At 32.7% G+C, this 22,544-nt stretch overlaps 1 protein-coding gene across 4 annotated transcripts in view; it reads left to right on the top strand.

The window, feature by feature from the left end:
• The first annotated feature begins 6,876 nt into the window (after positions 1-6,876).
• Positions 6,877-22,544, top strand: part of Dll_0 (homeotic protein distal-less) — a 75,750-nt gene continuing 60,082 nt past the window's right edge. The window contains exons 1-2 of one of the 4 annotated variants that reach the window (XM_054235083.1): positions 6,877-8,727; positions 16,338-16,513. In XM_054235083.1, coding sequence (XP_054091058.1) covers positions 8,600-8,727; positions 16,338-16,513 — 304 coding nt within the window. In that variant the 5' untranslated portion in view covers positions 6,877-8,599. The remainder of the gene's footprint in view (positions 8,728-16,337; positions 16,514-22,544) is intronic. The other 3 variants (XM_054235080.1, XM_054235082.1, XM_054235081.1) reach the window with 3 other exon arrangements.

The raw sequence follows: 22,544 nt of genomic DNA, 5'->3' as shown, positions 1-22,544 counted from the left end.
AGTTTGAGATACGAAAAAAATACTAAACTACAAAAATCTCTCAGTATGAAAAGACTTTTCATTTTAAGAGTGTCTTTAAAAACTTTAGAAAATTCTTAAATGTATTTTTAATGTTTCATTATCTCAATTTCTATTTTCACCAAAATTAAATGTATTTTTTTATCTTATTGAAGCGAATGTAACAATAAATCTAAAGGATATGGAGTAAAGAGCACAGTGGAGTAATGATTTACAGGATATTAATTTTTTTTGTTGTAAAGTGTTTATAAAATTGATAAAAAAAAAACAAAATTATACAATATAATATATAAATAATTTTTTATTTCTTTTGTAAAGCCCGTATATTAAACTGAGATATTTTTTTATTAAAAAATTAAATTAAATTAAATAAAAAAAAAATTATAAGAAATTATTCTTTTTCTTCTCACCATCAACCTTTTATTTATTAGTGAAACGGTTTTTTATTATAGTTTTCTGATAAAAATCACTTTTTGGCAAATAAATTAATACTTTTAAGTATATTTCCAATTATCGACCAACATTTAAATTAATTGCTTTATCAAATAATAAGAAGAGGTCAGTCAAACATCGAGGTATGGAATGCTTTAATAGCCGTCGCAACGTTACCTGACAGGCAATTTCATATTTTCGAGTTTATAACTTACGGCACTTCAGAAGAAAAAGCTAATGCAGTTAATCAACTTCTGGTAAGATAATTATCTCATTACCATTTCTGGATACTTAAGGGGTTACATGAGTTTCGGGGTTCGAAAAATCGATTTTTGTTTTTTTTTTTTGTCGATCCGAATATAGTTTCGGAGATACAGCCTTGGGAAGGTGTGCGCTCCAAGTCAGGTATTATTGTTACTCAAAACTTTAAAAGCGTTTTTCTCGGAGCCGTGTTTTCAAAATCGGTTGTCAAATTTTCTCGAAAACTACTCAACCGCTCTTGATGAAATTTTGCACAGATGTCCGAGATACAATTTAAACGTGCTTGAACGAAGGATTTTATTTTTTTTTCAGTTGCAACTATTTAAAAAAAAAAACCAAATGTCAAGCAAATTTGGCCGAAAATAGTATCTTTTTGGAAAAATTTAAATTTTTACGTTTTTGTCTTTCCTTTGTTTAAGCACAGGTTTGTGGTCTAACCTAAAAAACTTATTTTTGATTTTTCATTTTGTATGATTCTGTCAGGAGTTATGCTGAAAACGCGGACGCACCATTTTTTCGGGGGGCCACCGGAAATGACGTCACAATGGAGCAGTTTTAATTTTTTTTTATGAAAATTTCTGAAATCTGTATCTATAAGACAGAAAAAATTTGAATAAAATAAATAATTTTTTACATAGAAGAATAAATATTGAAAATAGGCCATTTGTTACACCCTATGCTTACTATATATGTACGTACAAACGCATATGTACTTAAGGGGTCATATTAAATTTATTTAATCAAAATCTTCACTATTGGCGTGTAATAACAAAAGCTGTATGAAAACAGTTATCAAAATTTTTTTCTTTTTTTAAGACTTTCGTTGCCTTTCAAAAGTAACATATTTTTCAAGCTTCTGTGCTCTATTTTTATTGAACTCTTTTCATATTACTTCACAGATTATTTCTCACATGAATCAAGTGTCAATTTGTTTTCCCGGCTACGCTTCTCTTTCAAGACTCATTTAACAGCTCTACATGTTGATAAGAAGAGCTCTTATATAGATTATTAATTATCAGACTAACACGCTTCATTTAAGATTTTTTAAATTATTTTTTATTGTTTATACTAACACACACTTAAGCTTCTTTAAATACAGCAAAGAATTTGACGGCATGACTTCAAAGGCTGTCGAATTTAGAACACCTGCAACCTTCTGTACCTTTGCGGCCCAAACAAGTTGTACCAGTTTATGTAACAAGTTAAGTCGACGAAATCAATGACTGAAAATGCTTCTGAGTTCTTTGTATGATGGCTTGAATGTCCGTCTGTGATATCCGGCGGATTAGGCTAACACAACGAGTTGAGGAACTGAAAATGCTGCAGTGAATATCCTCACATTGGAAAGACGGCTGGCACACAGTGGTTCAACTACTGGAATTGTAATCTAATTAAGAGAGCGGCGGCCGCCAAAGTGTGGCTCTGAAGTGTTAACTTCACGCGCAAACGCGTAATTTCTTAGATAACTTTCGTTTTGTTGTTATTGTTTTTGTGATTTTGGTATTTTTCACTTGCAGAATAAATTTTGAAGTGCTCACGCTGTTGTTTTTGTTGCTATTGTTGTATCGCTGTTGTGCGCCATTTTTGTTACGCTCTGCGTTGCGGTACTCACTCTGGCCTTCATTCACTTGTATGTTTGGTGTTCTTGCTGTTGCCATTCGTTTGTCTCGTTCTAACGTTATTGTTGGAAACGCGCTCGCTTGTTGTTGGTGGTGCGTTGTCGCTTGGAAGTCTCATGGAAGGGGGCGTTACTACCGATTTCTTATTGGAAGTTTACCGTGTGTTTAGTTGTTTTTTATACTGTTTGTAGTTTTGTCGCAGTGGTGAGAAAACTAGTTTTTTGCCTCAACACCCTGCACTCAGTACTTCATACTTCATATTGGAAACCACATTCACATGCTCGCTGCTGCTTCGGTGAGGGGTGGACATGTGCTTTTTTATTGCTATTTTCCACACCAACCTTTTGTTGCTGTTGTTTTTGTTATAGTATGTACTCCGCCTTTTGCTGGCAGTAAGGCAAATAAACCGTATTTGCCGACCGCGAACAGCGGCAGGTGTTGTCGTCACTAGCGTCCAGCAATAACAACAACAAGTGCGTTTGTATGCGGCACTGCTCTTCGTTGTTGTATTTTTTGTTTTAACTATTTCATATTTTGTTGTTTTATTGCGTTTTGTTTGTGTATTATTTTATTGTTGCTGCTGCAGTTATGTTTTTATGTTTATGCGAGCGTATTTCAGCTTGTTTTTGTGTTTTTTTGCTTGTCCTTTGTTTTTGTTGTAATTATTCTTTTCATATCTTGCAGACTTTTGGCGCCCTTTTTTACCATTCTCTTCCTCTATTTATGGCAACGCGTTTGGGCCATTTGTTTTGTATCGGCCAGCAATGTGCGGCTTTGAGACACCGACAGATGGCGCCACCAGCTCTAAAATGAACTGTGTCGCTGATAATTGTGACTTTAAAGTTGCACATATTTTTTTTTAATGGATTGTGAGGATTAATGAGTGATGCGTTGAATTTAAGTGTGGCCTTTTAAAAATTATACTAGAAACTCTACGTGGTTAAGGGAAATACGATTTCGGGTTTCCTTGAGGAATGGGAATAACCAAAAAAATGTTTTTTGCACTTTCACAGTATAGTTTAAGCTTTCTAAAAGATAAATCAATATTTTATAATATTTTGAAATTATTAGAAACCAATAATCCAATATGAATATTTTTGCATTATATTTGCGAACTCTTGCATTGGCCATAGAAGTAAAATTTCATACAAATTTTCTTCCATAAATCGAACTCTTCGACCAGGGCATAACATAAAATTTAAAATTTCAATATCGGGACACAATTCTAAAGGAGTTCCTCTATATCGTATGGAGACGAGTAAAAAATATGATATTACACTTATGGATTGTATAAATATTGTATCAAAGACATGGGATACAGACGTCAAGAGCCAAACAAACTGCAACAAACAAAATTCCAGAATACATATTTTAACGTATTTAAATAAAACGTTTTACGAAGTAAATAAGTCCCTGGAGGTCTCTCTAACCCGAAGTTTTTTTTGTGGATTATGGTGATTCGAGTTAGAGAAGTTCCACAGTATATATTTTTTATTATTTAATGGGTTTCAATAAAAAAACAAAGTATATGTAAGGATTAACCAAAGAGATTATACCAAATTATAACCTGAATCTTGTGTCATTACAACTCATCAACGAGCGATTCGGGCTGAATATGAAGTAGTGTCCGACCAATTTCCATTATTTGGCCAATTCCGATTAAGCAGTCGGACTCTGATGTTAAGGCGATAAGACAAAAAAATGTCTAAGAGATTTTAACATTAACTTCAAATGTAATAATAAGACTTTCCTTTAAACAAATTGTATAAAAAATTAAAATATGCTCCTAAATTAAGAGATATAATTGTGGAAAATGAGTCCTAAAAAATAACACGGTTTAAAAGTATAATTTATAAATAGAGAATCAGTCAAAAAATCGTATATATTTTAACACGAATAATTTAATTATATTTTAATGTATTGGATGCGTTTAAAAAATTGAATTGAAATTAAATAAAATAGACTCGGAAAGAGTCAATGTCAAATTCAAGGCCACTAAAGTCAAATTATTACACAAAAATTGCTCTAATTGGACTCATATTTGAAACGGATTAGGATTCAACACTCGAAATTTTCGAATTAATACCAAAAGAAATGTTTAATGCATAATATTGTTTCAAAGCTACCATACAATCAGCTTGAAGTATGTATTTAAAAACCCTTTCGGGGTTAAATATTATAGATAGGAAACTAAAAGGGAGTAAAATCCCAATTTAGTTAGATTCCCAAAAAAATATTTTTTCTCAGTAGGCAATATTAGATTTTCGATTGTTGCTAGAAAATCGAGAGTTAATAGCACACTAATCCTTTAGTAAAAAAAAATGTTCTACACGTAAAGGGTGCTTATTTTAGACGTATCATTTTCAATGAGGCAATATCTTTTTCGGATTTGGTCTTTTTGACAGCTGTTACTTGATTTATATTTAGTTTGGTTTGCCATTTCATAATGTATAGATTTACTCCGGCACAACGTTCGTTGCTGACATACAGCACCAATTGCTCCAAAAAGTTGTCGAAAATTAGACTCTCGGCTGGAATTTATTCGAACAATCCGCGGCGGTCACTTGTTCGAAATTATTCTTTAAATGACGAACCCTAGTCTTTATAAGAAAGCTAAATTATTGGCGTTTATTTCTTCTTGAAAACTACATCTTTATAAAGAAACACCATTTATAATTAAGTAAGAAAAGAGCATATGATGGAATAAAGAATAGTCTACCTATTTTCCCATATAAAACTAGAACAAAGTTAAATGTAATTTTTTAGGCTATTATCCTTACAGCTTAAAGGCGTGTTCAATAAGATCTTCTATATACATATGTATATTTGTATATGTATAATGGTAATACATATAAAAAAACAAAACTGTTTAAATTCAGTAAGCGTCTGTCATATTCATATATTCTTATGTGACCCCAACTGTTTTAAATTTATTTAAAAGCAAACTACCAAACCCATGGCACTCGCTCGCTAATTAATTAACATAACAAGTAACGTCAAACAGCATATTGCAACAACTAGGTAGGCAATAATGTAGTTCAAACACAATAAATTAAGTTTTAAACGTTCAGACTTTATCATTTTAATTAAACATTTGTAGTATCTGTGCTATCTTTGCTGCATTTAACACTTTAAACATACATACATACATATTTTTCGATTTTCGCGTTTTTCTTTTCATATACCCCCTCCCCTTGTGTCATAATATTTTCACTTGCAGTCATAACATTCAAGTAAAACGCGTAAATATTCACTCCAAATTTGCACAAATTCGCCATAAAAATAATAAAAAAAAGTCCAGAAGTAGAGAGCAAAATCCGAAAGCCAAAACGGCGAAGCAACAACAAAACTGTGTTTGGTGTTTGAAGTGCATAAAAAAATATGCAGAAAAAAATTATAATAATAAAAGCAGCAACCAACATCAAATTGTGACGACCAAGCGAATGACAGTGTGGCTGGGTGCTAGAGCGCCTCTAGCCGAAATGGTGAGAGAAGTAGCTGCAGTGAATAAAACTACTCACAGCAACAACGGGTGGGTGAGCTTTTGCAAAATTTACGAGAAGCAAGGGAAGGGAAGCAACACAAAAATAAAACGACAGGTTGGGGCATGCACATTGCATTTGGATAAGGGAGGTAATGCGGCGCAGCTGATTACAAAACTCCGCCTCAACAATAAGCGTACAAACGTGAAGAGACGAATAAATGCAAAAAAAAAACAACTGAGGTGCAAAAACAACAAAAAACACAAAAGCGAAGTACAACAAATCTACATGAGCACCCATGCCATACCAAATAGCAACAACAACAAACTGAAGAGTTTGCAGAAAAGGGCGAAATGCCATAAAAAAACAGAAATTCCATGCGCAAAACAAAGAGCGCGCATAACACCACGGCTAAATGTTAGAAAGAACGCGCAATAGCTGGCAAGCGCTGCGCATAAAGTACATGCGCCATGTCGCAAAGAACCGGTTGCGCCTCACGGTAGTGGAAGTGAGCACACAGCACTTGCTTTCAAAACAATGGGCGCTCTTTCCGCCAATTGCCAGTGCGAACTCAAAGCATATTTCGCTGAGCGCCGCTGCATGACCACCGCAGTCTAATTGGTGCGCAGCTGAAGTGAGTAGACAATAAATGTAGTAAGTATTGCTCTCGCGCTTACACTCATTGTATGCTTGCAGGGTCGTGTGGCCAGCGCGCATAACTGGAATATTGGCTAACTGGTTTTTCCAGTCTAAAAAGCCAGTTAGTTTACTCGCACTCATTCGGGAGCGTTGTGAATACTTGCGTTCGGCTCACTTGCACACGCGACAGCGACAAGCGACAAAATTTATGTGCGCTCAGCTCATATGAAACCAGTATAGCGTAGCGTTGCCTAGCCGGTCTTCCGGCTCGTTTGTTGGCTAACTAACTAGCTTTCGGACTGACAGCCGTCGTTGGCGTTGTCGTTCTCATCGTCGTTGTTGTCGTCGTCATCATCATCGCCATCGCCTTCGCATCGTGTTGGAGCGAGCAAAAGTAGCGTACAGCAACAGCAATAGCAACAGCAATAGCAACAGCGGTAGCGGCAGTGGTAGAGTAGCTTGTGTTCGCGAGCATATTTGCAGCGCAGCAAATGATCACATAATCACCTCGTACCTAGTCGTTCACGCACTTTGTTTGTGGTTGGTCGCGCGTACAAATCGTTCGCAGTGTCTCGCATTGACGGGTGAATTTACTTGGCTGCTGGTTTTTTGGTTTTAACTCGCAAATATACAAAAACGCGCTTTTTGACGTGTCTAAACGCCGTCGTGTTAACGTTGAACAAATACGCGCGATTATCGGCGGTGGACTAAAGATGTAATTTTATTTATTTTGCTGTTTGTGAAAGGCTGATAAATAAAGGAAATAAAATTGTGTGAAATTGGAAAAATCTCAAAATACCGAAAAATTTACTAGTTTAATTGGAAATCTTTAAATTGCGTGATTTAGTTGACTAAAGTGTTTTTCGAAGGACGGATTAAAGTAAATAGATTTCAGTATCACTTAGATGGGTTTTATAAAACAGAAACATAAAAAGGAAATTAATATCAAATACCATTTTCCATAAATAATAATTCATGAATATAAATAAAAATCTAACAGTGTTCAGCAAATTAAATTTTATGTGTTAAGAAACTCATTGAAAACTTTAAAATAAAAAATTTAAAAATTAAAAACATTTATAAGTGAATTTAAATCACTTTAAGTGATTTGGTGAGTAAAAACGTAAACTAACAGAATACAGTTTCAAAAGATTCTTATGAAGATTACACTATAATCCGAAGCTATAATTAAATCAGTGCTAATAAAACAACTTAAACAAATAACAAAAGATCTTATACACCATATTTTGACACAAATCCTAATCTCTTTGTGGCCCCCTCAGTTCATTCACCAAGTGCTTAACACCGCGTAAGATCGTAAATAGTAGTTTTGATAGCAAATTAAAATTGAAAAACAAAAAATTAAAATTTGCCAATCAGCAACAATTAAAAAGCTCACGTGTGCGTACAAATCCACGCTGCAAACGCGCTCCACCTCCTCCTCTCCCCGCAAAGCAGGCAACGAGTCAGTGCACCACCCACGCTAACAATTAGCAATACCAAAAACAAAGCACGCACACTTCTACACACACTAATATATAAATATTTTATATGTAAACGGCTAAGAAACTTTCGTTGCGCGTAGCATCCATGAACGCCGTCGCCGTTGAAAATCGGAAAATCGCTAATTGCAGTGCGGAAAGAAAAATGACACAAATTATACGCTAATTAAAATTGTAGACGACAGTGCGAGTGTAGCTAGTGTTAATAGTGGTATTGTTGTTGTAATTAAAAGAAAAATATACGCTGTTAAGCAAGTATTTAATACTGCATTTACTATACGACGTCAAGTGCGTGGCAATTGTTTACAATAAGAAAAACGATTTTTGAAAAACACAAAAATAAAATAACAATAACAGCAGTGACTAAGACATATAAAAAAAAAAACAAAAAAATTATTAATACAACACAATTTGATTTTTGTGTTTTTAAGTGAAAAAATTGAAAAAGAAATCATTAATAAATACAACAACAAATTTAAGTAACAAAAACAACTAATATTTTGTTGTTGTTTACTTTCGTGTGCACGCGTCCCCCAAAAAAGCCGTCAAAATTCTTGATAAAGTGGCCTCGATAGGCGCCAACACGCTTAACTTCACCGATTTAGGGAGCCCCTATGAGGGGCCTCCCAGCACACCACAATCCGGCATGGATGCACCCGACGCACCGCACACACCCAAGTATATGGATGGCGGTACAACAACAACGGGCACACCTGGCGCACAAATACCGGGCAAATCGGCATTTGTCGAGTTGCAGCAGCATGCCGCCGCTGGGTGAGTTTCACTTAGAAGTGATATACTTGAGTATTAGAGTTAAGGAAGTGCTGTAGCTTGTAGAAAAAATATTGTTATGGTTTCCGCGAACCATTAGTTATTTATGAATTCGTTGATAGGAAATCGGTTCGATAAATCGTTGCTTTTGCTACTGTATTTAGTTCATGTTCATGCCGCATTTTTTTGGTGTTTCGAAATGCTCAAATAAAACTCAATATTAAGTGATTCAGTAAGTTTGAAAAACTTAGAAAAGTAGAAAGGAATTCGAAAAGACTTCTTTCCTTTCAATACGGAAGGAGCAGACCCCACTCTTTAAAAAATTGTATAGCTTTTTGAATAAAAAATCTCATTTCAAATACTTTTAAGGTTTCAGCATGTTTTAATATTTCATGAACATGTTTTTTTAATTCGAAAATATAAAAATTTCTAAATAATGTTTGAAGTACCTGGATCAAATGATATACATTCAAAAGGTATCTTCGAATTCTGATAATATTTTTAAACGGAATAGGTTATCCTTTTCCTTTTCGCCGTTTTTTCCTGATTTTAAAACCAAAACCTCATTACGAATTTTCATAATTACGAGGCTTATCAACGTTCATCATAATACTTGTCGTCAACCCAAAGTTAATACGAAAACTTTTGAAAAAGTGATGACAGATTTGATCGAAAACGATCGTATTCAAATTTAAGAATAAGCTTTTTAGATCTTTTATAGATTTTTTCAATATACTTAGGTGTAATTATAAAGTATGTCTCAAGGAATCTCGCCCAAAAGAGCTAGTTTTTTCAGTACACTGTTGAATAAAGAACGATAGTAAAAGGGATATTTGTCACATCATCAGTTCAACTGCAATTCCCGTATTAGTTCCCGTTATCCAAACTACTTCCATCCGGCTCGTGCATTTATTTAAAGTGAGCACTGAAATACGATTTCTGGGAGTCAACCCGCCTTCGTTATTTCAAAAGAGTATTGTAGCGACTTTTGAATATTACAATAAAGATTTGCATTAAATACTATGAAATTACCTTCTTTTAACCAACCAGAGCAAATATTAAGAGAAAGTATGTGAATATCCCCACATCGAGATATATTTTCTCTAAAGTTATACCCATTCATAATCTAATCACTCAAAATATAGTTTTAATAATACTTGACAACAAAAAAAAAAATTTGGTCCTAACGACAACGACAACAAGCATATTTTTATGATAATGACAAATTCTCTATTTTGAGGTTTTCAATAGAATTACAATATCTAGAGAGATTCGTATCGGCTAAATTTCTAATTTGAATTTTTCAGTATAACAAGAGTCTTAAGGAATTAATGAAAGCGAAAATTAAAGAAATACTTTTATATATATATATTTTTTTTTTCAAATTGCAAAATATTTGGGTAGATATTAATGTATGAAACAACACTCACCCGATTTTATTCAAAAATATGCCAGCTCCACAAAATCTGCAATTAAAGAAAAATACATAATTAGAAAACAAATATTTTTCTTTCATTAAATGAAAAATTAGTTTATGTTAAAATCTAACACACGATTGATGAATACAACAAAACATTTATCAGCAAATGCGTCACTAAGTAAATAAAGTGCATATACCATTAAAAAATATCTCATTCACGAAATCTTGCCCCAAAAAATAAATTACACTTTACAGTCTACAGCAAAAACATATGAAAACAATTAGCGGCAATTAAAAAGTTTGAGGTACTCGCTGGTGTATTTGTTGCTGTTGTTACAGAACTAAGAAAGCATTATTCTTTGCTGTTGACAGCTTTTCTTAGCATACGCTCTTATACTTTACATATGGCAAGCCGTCAAAATGACAAATTAGCTGAATATTAAAGGTAAAAAAAATATATTTGCATGCGAAGGCAATAGCAGAAGTATGAAATATGCACATTAGACGGCTTATCAGTAAATCGGTGGTAAAACATAAGCGCAGGCGCTGCCATGAAAAATTGCTTACATACATATCTGTGTATGTTTGTATGTAGTAAAGTAGCGCTATATTATGAAATATAGCGGCAATTGCGTTGGACAAATGAGAAACGACATTATGGCCAGCAACAAAGCAAAGTGACCAACCAAAGAAAAGCGCACAAGGTCGACGACACTCCCATTGCGCGAGCGCTAAGGTGTTGGTGTCTGTGCGCTGAGTGGAGTTTTTTAAGAGAAATTGTAGAAAAAGCGAAATAAATATACAAATTAAGGAAAATTAAATTTTGTTTATTTATTTTAAAATCAAAAAAATCAGCAACAACAACAAAAAACTTATAAAAATGCTAGAAACCAACTTATTATTGAATTTTAAATAGTTCTGAATTGCAAAAAATAAAAACAACAACGATAAAATGAAAACAAAAAACAGAGTGAACTTTATTTTATTAAATTAAATTTATTTTAATTATTTTAAATTTTATTTTAATTAATTTTAATTTAAATAAATTTTGAAATGCAAGAAGAAAAATTAATCAATAATTTTATTTTGAAAATTTATGAAAACTAAGTTACTAAAAAATTTAATTTTTTCAATTTGGAAAAAAATTACAACAACAAAATTAAAAAAAAAAAATCATGAAAACTTATATTTTTTTAAATCTAAATCTATTTTATTTTAATTAAAAATCAATTAAATTTATTGTATAAAATATTCGCTTAATCAGGCAACCTCTTAAGCAACTTCCTAAACTGCCTACTTTTACTTACATACAAATACGTATTTTTGTATGTAACGGAAATGCGCGTAAATTAATAATAAAAATATGAAAAAGAAAATGAATATTGTGCGTTGGTGAACGCATCACCACTACAGACATACTATATGTACATACAAATGAACACTGCAACACCCCACATTTTTACTTTCGATATTATTTGCCACACAGTGTTGTTGTTGGTGTTATTGCTATATTTAATAAAAACTAAACTAAATAGACGACTCCGCATAGTTCGCGCCATAAAAATTCGTTTAAATTTATGAACTTTGCTTTGATGAGTGCCCTGATTTTTTGTGCTTTGTGCTGGCTGATACTTTTTTCAATTGCAATATAAATATGTGTGTGGGTGAGTATATACATATGTATATGTGTCTGTGACGGAAATGTACGTAGCGTGGCGTAGATTCAATTAAAACGGTTGTAAATATTCTGTGCGTGATTTATTTGTAGCGCAAGCAAGTCGAGGCCCAAACAAAGTATATATTATATTGTGAGTGTGCGAGTGCAAGTGCCACTAAATGTCCGTTCGTCCGTCCGTTTGTGTTCATTGACTTTTGATGTTGATTTTGTCGATTAGAATTTTGCTTCCTTTTGCATTGCTGCAAAACGCTGTGTGACCGGAAATGCTTAATTATTATTTTGTGCCCTTAATATAATTTATATACAAGTGCATGTATGTATACATATATCCATTTAGTGATTTTGTTTTCTTTACTTGAAATTGAAAGCAAATCTTCGTAATTGTACAATCAAATCGGAAATTTCCGATACTTACGCGCAATATGGTGTTTAGCATTTCATGCGATGGCTCTAAACATTAATTAAGTTGAAAATGTGTGTATTTATTTTAATGCGCTTAAGTGCAGAGTGTAGTAGTGGTTATAGTTTTTATGCGTTGAAAGTATAATATTTAAGAAAATTGCTATTCATAGTGTTATGTCGGAAAGATAATCGATCAAACACCCGTAATTAGTATGAAATTCCTTCGAAAGTGCTTTAAAATTTTATATTTTCAAGTTAGCATAGCTAGAATGAACACTAATGAAATCGGTGGTTAGTATTTCTTAAAACTTGAAGTTTGGAGCAATTAGGGCTATACGGAATACAACATTAGTCATTAGTAATACTTTAATTCACCTTGTTATTGAGACGTTTAAAGCTATCAAGAATTATATATTATAGCGTCAAATATATTTGATAATTATTTATCCCCCGTCGGATATACATATTTGTTTTTTAATTTAACAGAATCACATTCTACTTTCATTTTTAACCTTTACCGAATATTTTTAAGTATTAGTTACCATAATATCGATGAGTACTTTGTCACACTTAAGCACAATTGAGCGTTTGAGACTTTTAATAAGTTTTAAAGGGCTGTCGACCGTTGTTGTTGCAGGTTCAGATAATAATCTTCTTATTGTTTATAAAAAGCTCTCTTTGTTGTTAAAACTCTGCTTTATTCTGAAGCAAACAATCATTCCTAATCATCATCATTTTGTTGCCATATTGATTTTCATAATCGGAACAAGTTTATTCGAGTTGGGATCGCTCAGGAAATTATAGAAAAATTTTTTCTAAAAATGTGATAAGCTATCGAATTCACAAAAAAAATGTCTCTCTTAATAATTATCAAAGAATTATTATTAATATAATTTATTTATTATTAATTATCAATAGTTTTATATAAATAAATGAATTTGAAATTTTTATTTGAAAAAAAAAATATATACCGAAAATTTCGTAGTAAAAATTTGAACTGAATTCACTATTAGCTGCAGTGAAATCGATAAAAAAACACTATAAAATATTATTAGCAGACTTTTATAAAGATTATAAAAATATTATATTACTTTATAATATTTCCAATATACCTAACTATATACTACATAATATACACATACATGTTTATAAAAATATGCTTACTTCACTGATACGATGCTAGCAGACATTTTGTGGCTTTCGGTTTGTACCCGGCACGTATTGACCAACAAGCGATTGGAATACGTGGCAATTGCGGCTTTTGGTAGCCAATGCAAAGGCAGATCAAAATATATGGATTTTCAAGTATATATATGTATATAAATAGCTAAATTAACAACATATGCTGTATTTCATATAAATATACATACATAAATATATACTTATATATCAAAGTGTATGCACAAACATATGTCATGGCCATTTGTATGCGTGCGCGCCAATATTGCATGGCAGTCGCGTTTCCGTTTCCGTGTTTTCATAATACGCTTTTTTTGGCAAAACATAAATGAAAACCGCAACAAACTGACCATAAAACGAAAGAATCGTAAAATGAAACAACAATAACAAAATTGACAGCGCCCAGAGTCACAGAGCCTGCGGACAAGCAGGATTCATATGTGACTAGAGTATTGTAATGGCGCGAGAGTCTGAATGTGTTTGTAGATATGTACATATATATGTATATTCAAAGGTGTTTGCTTGTAAACCGCCATTACTGCGCGAGACGTCAGAATGGCAAGCCAAAACAGCCGACTAATCAATAAACTAAACATGCGAGCAACCGAAAAATAATGACCTCATACGGTTGCTTATATATTACTATATATATTTGATTATATATATATTTCTATATCTCTTTCTGTATATATTTGTATATATATTTATGTAAAATATATTTATATATGTACATATGTATGTGTATTTCCATCTTAAGTTTTATAGTTTCGACTGTCATGTGCTTGAAGAGCTACTACTCATTGTTGCTGTTGTTGGCTGTTTCTTTTCAAACTGAGCGCTCTTTTATTGTTTTCTATTTCAACTCATTTTATATTCCACTGCTTTGCGGCCATTTTTTTACAATAATGCTGCATTCATATGTATATTTTTTTACAGCCATTTGTATACAACGCAAGGTGTATACAAGTCGAAAACCGCAACAACAACAACAAACACCAAATGTGTTTAAGCCATTTGTCGCGGGTGCCAAATGACGCTGAGAATTTCTTGTGGTCAACTCAAGTGTTTCATGATTTTCATGTCAGCTGCAGCACCCTGTCATTTGTAAAAGCAAAGTTTATTATTTTTTTCAAAACGCCCACAATTGTTTTTGTGTATGCGAGGTGTTAGTACAATATTTATTTATACATAAAAGGATGAAGTTGAAATTACTAAGTTGTATGTTTATGAGTTCGGTAGGACATGAAGCATGTAAATATGTATAGCTAATATATGAAAAGTATATATGCTTATATACAAGTTCGATTTCATGTTTCAAATGCTTTGATTTCTAGGTTCAATCACATCCGAACAAACTTTTTGTTGCTGTGCAATCAAGCGTGTACAAGCTTGTGAAAATGTGGCTTAGTCGCAGCGTAGATGAAGTCATAATAAAGTTTCAGCTCGTTACTAAATAATGCATGAATTTTAGAACAAAAATGTACAACTCATACAAATGTACATACATATGTATGTATATGTAAAGTGCTTCTTCGAAAGCTACAATATTCAATGACTCGGCGGAAGAAAAGTTTGTGTAGTTTATTATAAAATAGTTTATTGTTTATAATTTTCAATTTAGCGAACAGTAAATAAAAGCGAATGTTTATTGAACGTTTGTGACTGGATATGCTTACACTCTGAAGGGACTTGGTTGTATAAATAAGATAGATTCAAACGAAATAGAAAATGCGGATATATAAATATTATATAATTTTAGGTTTATATATGCCATTATTGGTGTTATATATACCCATGATTATATCTTTTTCCTATGATTTGAAACTCGATATTCAAAATAATGTGTTATATAAAATATATATATTTATAGAAATAATATATGTACATCATGTTAATATTTTGGACCCCAAAAAATTATTTGAAAGATTTTACCAACTGTTATTAGACAGTTCAGAATTTAAAAAAATACAATTTCTAGATAAAACAGCAAGACATACACCACATTTTTAAAGCGCCATTTTGTTGTTCTTTATTTATAAATACATAAATCTCACTCTAAGCTTTTGTTTGTAGAAAAAAATTCAACAAAATATGAAAATCTACACTTTTATATACATAAAGTAATATATAATTTGAATATACATACATACATGTATTGTAGTTTCATTTCCTTTGCAACAGCGCACAAAATGTAGACACGCAAAGCTGTATTTTTCAAAATTTGTACAATTTTACAACTACTTTTTTGTTTTGTTGACAGCTGAATTCTTTGCTGTCGTGCCGTCACGCCTTAAAACAAGTTGTGTAAGAAATTCAGGCAACATTTGATTTGTATTTGGCACCAAATTATTTGCGATTGAAATGCGCAAAATTTTAGCTGAAAATTTGAATACGATTGCATTGTATATTTCTAAAACTATAAGTAAGGAGTAGAGAAACCTATTTACAAACATTTTATTTAAAAATTTTATTTCAAATTTTATTTCAAATTTTATTTAAAACTATTTTTTTCAAAAAATTGATAATTTTTTTGCGCAATAAAATTAAAAAATAATTTAACAAAATTTTAAATTTACATATTCAGTAAAAATTTTATCTAACTTATCCTTCTAATACTATGAGAATTCTAAGAAAATAACGTTTCTGCATTTTTTGGTGCCGTCGGAATACTAGAAACTCAGTGAAGTTATTCTAAATGAAAATATAACAGCTTATATAAATATGAGAAACCTTAAAAGCTATGAAATATTTTTTTTTTATTAGGAAAAACGTATAAAAAAAATTAAATTATATTCGATAAGAACCTCAATTTTTTTGTTATTGTCATATTAAATGCTAAAAATAACATATATTAATAAATATATATTTTTCGAAACCGTTTTTTTAGAACCATTATTTTAAAGATTTTCTAAATTCCATATTTTTACTTTACAGTTACGGTGGCATAAGCAGGGGCTATCAACATTTTGGACCACAAGGTGGACAAGATTCTGGTTTTCCAAGTCCACGCAGCGCCTTAGGTTACCCATTCCCGCCTATGCATCAGAATTCATATTCCGGCTATCATCTGGGCAGCTATGCGCCGCCCTGTTCAAGTCCACCAAAGGATGGTAAGTTTGAATGAAGAAAACATAAAAATATATACAAAAAAGCTATTTGTGATGAAATCAGCAAACGAACTAATATATAACTAAATAAAAACCCCCACAAAAATATAAACAAAAAAACCAGCAATCAAATGACGAGTGGCGCTGTCCCCAATGGCAAACAAAAGCCAACTGCAATCAATAAGCGCAAATAAGCAAATATTAACTTGGTTAGACAAATAAGCTTAGCCACTAGATGCAGTTAGATAAAAAAATGTGTCCGAAAAAATCGCCATTTTGATTGAACTTAAAACGACCAATTGACCTCTGTCCTCTTTGGCGCAATGTAATGTGGACGCGAATTGTGCAGCTGACATGCGAGTTTCTGAGAAATTTTATTGTTTTTTCTTTTGTTCAGTGCTCCGCTGGGAGCGCTACATTCGGGTGACAATTTGCAAGCGATTTACGTATGAATATTTTCTCATATGTTTACATGAATATATACAGTATACACCCGGTAATTGTAACTTATCGATAATAAAATTCTTTTTAGGCGTATTATTTTGCGATAGAGGATACTTTTGTTCGACAACTACTTTTTTTAAGTATTTCTATTACATTTTAGTATTCAAATATTCTGATATAGTTTTCAATTAAATTTTTATCCGTCTCTTTTTGTTTTTGTTTGTTTTGTGTCTTCTTATAACTGGACTTTCTTAAATATGCCATATTTTTACTGTAATAAATTTTTACTAAGGTAAAATACGTTCTGAGAACCACCGTTGATCCGAACGCTCAGGTTCCAATGTCAAATTAGTGAATATATCATCTAGGGAAAATAATCGTTTTTGAAGTATTTCTTTAAATAAGAACTTTACTAACCTTTTGAGATTATTTTTCTGTGTTGAATTTAATTTACATACAAAAATTTTTTCTAAAATCTTTCGAATGGCTAAAAAATATTATTTGTTGTTGTTTTTAGATTATATATGAATTCATTCACATTAAGAACATCAAACATCCAACAAACTTCATTTAAACTATTGGAGCCGCTTATAATATTACATAACATAAATAATTTACCGTTATGACACTTCGAAATCCAATTTTTGGACTTGAGAACATATAAATATTCTTTCTATTACAGTTATTAACCAAGAAATACAACCTTATTATCATATTTTTCAAACCAAGCAATCCTAGTTTGCTTTAATCGGGAGCCTACTGTACTTGATATTTTGTTTAATCTACATATGCATGTAATATACATATTAAATATGTACGTTTAAAGGTATATTTGTATGTAATATCGTCTGCACTAAAATGTCACGTGAGTCTCTATTACAAAGCCCCTTTTTGAACTGAACTTTTATTAAATTCACAATTTCTTGTTTTACCTCTAACTGTTAGTCTTTGACTTGGTGTTGTTGTTATTGTATTTACCTTGTCTTTGTGACACTCGAAAAAGGACAAACAAGATTTTTATCACAACTGTACGTGTGTTGTTTTTTTAACGGACCACTGTAAAGGACATTTCAGGCACTTTGTTGTTGGTTTTAATACCTTTTGTTGTTGTTATTGTGTGTAAACACGTTTGCATGCCTAATGATCGATGGACACATATAGTACATACACTTATGCCTCTATATAATAATGTATGTGCATATTGTTTTTGTGCGACCGCGGCCCAATGGGACACTCGCACTGGAGACTTTGTGTTGACATTTTCAACTCGAGTGTGTTGTCTGTTTATTATTTAGGGTTCCACTAGGTATTCCCTTTTTTTCCGTTATACCTATAGAGACATATCAGTTTTGTTCCCATGCATTTTTTTTATATATTTTATATACATATGTATGTTTGTGTGCATCCTTGTTTTTATGTCTCCTTTTCGAAACCCGAAAAATGGTGGCAGCAATTGTGTTAATAGATCGGTTAATTGTGCGGCCATTGACGCTATTATTCACTTTTTTACACACATAGTTATAGAGAGTTATGGCGCTCTTTTTCTATATTCCTTTAACTTTGTTGCTGTTTTTTCTAATTCAATAATCGATATTTCCGATAAGCTGAGACTAGTTTCTTGAACTGTTAAAGTAGCAGCTGAAACAAGATTTTTAATTCTTAAAATGTTTGTTGTTGTTTTTTTTTGTCAAAAAATCCCCTTTGGAGTTATGAAAAGGTAGTACCTTTTAGTCAGACACTAGGATTACACTTAAGAACTGAAGAGTTTCCGAACTCAATAACAGCATAAGAATGACTGAATTACAACAAAAACAATGATAACAACAACAAGAACAACATCATTCAATTGCTGTGATATTGTCAAGCGCGCTTACTTTCTGCTGGCGGGTGACTTCTCGAGTGCTCGCGCCCTCTCTGTGACAACAATGAAGCGAAAAATCAAGTGAATTAAAGTTGACGCCAAGCATGAGCGTGAATAACGCGAGCAAAAAAAGAAACTTCAACGAAGGTAAGCATACCATTTACAGCGCGTGAAATGGACAGAGCAGCTCAACAGTTTTAATCTTCGATATTTTCAAGAAAAAAGCCGTTTTCATCCCGCCAACGACCTAACACTGCGCTGTGATTTAATTTCTGTAGTACACTTCGATGACTGCTTGAGTTGATATACATGTAAAAAACAGAATGTCTCACCATTTCGTTGTGTGTCTCTCCAGTTTTGGTGTTATTTCAAGTGTTCGCAGGTCGCCTGCGCCCACATTTGCCTCAGCTGCTGATTCTCAATTAAATTCGGGCCCATCGTGGTCGAGCAGCGGCGGCGCAACTCATTATTATGCCGAAGTAGTGTGCGACGGTGCAGTACTTTTTCAATGCACTGTTTCATGCATTTAATATGCATTTGTTCAAGAATTTTAAATAAAGTTTGGTTGAAAAAAATGTTCCAAAATAGCCGCTGCTGGCATTGCCTTTTGCGTAACTGTGCACTTTTCGGTTTTTGTGAAGCGCTTGCGTCTTGTGCGTTCTGCTGTTCAAGTTGTTGTTGTTGTCGCGGGTGTCAGCCCATTTGTGGCGAAATGACAGTCAACGCAAACACTTTCCATAGGATTGAGTAGACAATTAAGGATTTAATAAAAAAATAATCAAAGAAGGCAACAAGCGTCTTAAAAAGAGTAGAAAACTAAAAAATAATAATAATAGATAACGAGGAATAGTATATTAAAAAATATTTTGATTAAAAATTTAATACTAAAAGTTAGTTGAATTCCCTAAAACATTATGAAAATTAAAGAAAAATTAGTGTTAAAATTGATATGACGAAAATTATTCCAACGTTCCTTATGTAGTGAGAAAATATTGCAAATTTTTTTATGGATCCAAGTTTCGATTAGCAAAGCTTCTGAGCTGAAAAATATCAAATAATTTTGGATAACGTGCTAACGAGTTCATAATTTTATCTATCATCCATACATGCCCACAAAGTTACTCTCTGACAAGCGAGATAAAGAGCTTTCTTTTGTGAGATCTAATGGAAAGTATGCCTGAAAACTCGATAGCGCTCTATTCTATGTCAAAACTCCAAAAGAAAACAAGTAAGGAAGGGCTAAGTTCGGGTGTAACCGAACATTTTATACTCTCGCAATTTATTGATGTAATTTTATAAAGACAACACAATTCGACCCATATATTCGGCATAAAGTTCAATAGAATAACGAAAATCATCATAAATAGTATATGGGGACTGAGGTAATTCCTAAACCGATTTCACTCGTTTTCACCACCAAGATACAACGTATCGAAGACTATACGCTCACTTAATTTAATATTACTTATAATTAGGTATATGGGATCTGGGGGAAGTTATGACCCAATTTTTACCATTTCAGGTACAGAGAGAAACTGTTATAAGAAAAAAATTCAGAGGGAATGAATTACATTAAAATATCTGAGGGATTTACCTATATTTTCGGTGAAAAATTAACCTTAGGCACTGAGTTCTTCATGTTTGATATCAGGGGCCTTGAAAAGTCATGGTTCGATTTTGACAATTTTTCCACAAGTGATGTCACAGCTCAAATACAGTATTTGTGTCAAGTTTTATTCCGCTAGCTTCATTGGTTCCTTATGAATACATTATAAAGTGAACGAATCAGATGGAATTCAAAATTGGGTTATATGGGAAGTAGACGTAGTTGTGAACCGATTTCGCCCATATTCCACCCGTGTCATCAGGGTGTCAAGAAAGTGTTATGTACCGAATTTCATTGAAATCGGTCGAATAGTTCTTGAGATATGGTTTTTGACCCATAAGTGGGCGACGCCACGCCCATTTTCCATTTTGTAAAAAAATCTCAGTGCAGCTTTCTTCTGCCTTTTCTTATGTAAAATTTGGTGTTTCTGACGTTTTTCGTTAGGGAGTTAACCCACTTTTAGTAATTTTCAACCTAACCTTTGTATGGGAGGTGGGCGTGGTTATTATCCGATTTCTTTCATTTTTGGACTGTATAAGGAAATGGCTAAAAGAAACGACTGCAGAAAGTTGGGCTTATATAGCTTTATTGGTTTGCGAGTTATATACAAAAAACCTATTTGGGGGCGGGGTCACGCCCACTTTTCCAAAAAAATTACATCCAAATGTGCCCCTCCTTAATGGGATCCTATGTTCCAAATTTCATTTTCATAACTTTATTTATGGCTTAGTTATGACACTGTATAGGTTTTCGGTTTCCTCCATTTTGTGGGCGTGGCAGTGGACCGATTTTGCCCATTTTCGAAAGCAACCTCCTCAGGGTGCCAAGGAACATGTGTTCCAAGTTTCATTAAGATATCTTAATTTTTACTCAAGTTATCGCTTGCACGGACAGACGGACAGACGGACGGACAGACATCCGGATTTCAAATCTACTCGTCATCCTGATCATTTATGTATATATAACCCCATATATAACTCTTATATTTCTTGGTGACACAAACAACCGTTATGTGAACAAAACTATGATACTCTGTGCAACAGGTTGCGAGAGTATAAAAATGGAAAATGTTTGGAAATAGACTTTAAACAATCACACAGTGAAGTCGGTCTCTATAACTCAGTTTTTCAAATTCAAGCCTGTTTCTAATTCTAATAACCTCTCACTGAATATGTCTGAGAAAGAGTAAACTGAGCTTGTTGAACACTTCACAATCAAAAAATATATATTATTCACAATCGTTGGCTATTATGAGCGCCAAGAAAATAATTTAGGTTAGGTTTTATACAATTTTACATTATATACGTATTGAAAAAAAATAATGGCAATTTTTTTTTCGATACACAGAGTAAGAAGAGCGCCAACTTCAAGGGTTGACTTTAAAAAATTGGTTTCTACAGCAATAAAATGATTCCCTGTATTTGAATCTCTTGGTATTTATCGAGAGCAGACTATGATCGGATCACAGAAACTGCTTTTATAGATAGATAGGAGATTTCAAAAGCTCAAGCAAAAAACTATGTAACCTATATATCGTTTATATCATTAACGGTCTCTAATTCATATTACTCCAAAAACAGTCTTCAAAACCATTTACATAATATGTATTTTTATATTGAAACAACAACAACAGAGCTGCAAATACAGCTACTGTATTCCTATTGCACCTGTTCATTCATATATCATTCTTCATTCGAAGTTCGAATATATAATACATTTTCAATGTTTTTGTTATTGTAAAAATTGACTACCTATAATTGTCACCAAATAATTATAATCGATCGTTTAGTGTCCGTTCGATTGGCGATTAAGTCATGCGTTACACTTTTCTAACCATTTATAATTATTAAATATATGCATATTTACAACAAAAACAAACATACAACGTCCTGCTGAAACATTGAAACTTCGAACTGCTGCGGCTGTCCATTGGCTGCGCTTTCAAGTGGAAAGATGAATTCATGGTGATTACATGCAAACGATTCATCTTTTCTAGCGGCGTTTACGATTGGTTTTCTGGTTTTTTTTCGGCTGCGTTTATTTTTTATCAAGATGTGTGTGTAAATATATATTTTGTGTTTTAATTCTTTAGCTATTTTTCGTGTGCAATCGCAGTTATAAAT

This window comes from Zeugodacus cucurbitae, chromosome 6, assembly GCF_028554725.1.
Source record: "Zeugodacus cucurbitae isolate PBARC_wt_2022May chromosome 6, idZeuCucr1.2, whole genome shotgun sequence".
Classification (NCBI taxonomy): domain Eukaryota; kingdom Metazoa; phylum Arthropoda; class Insecta; order Diptera; family Tephritidae; genus Zeugodacus; species Zeugodacus cucurbitae.
This window is presented reverse-complemented; position numbering and strand designations above follow the sequence as displayed.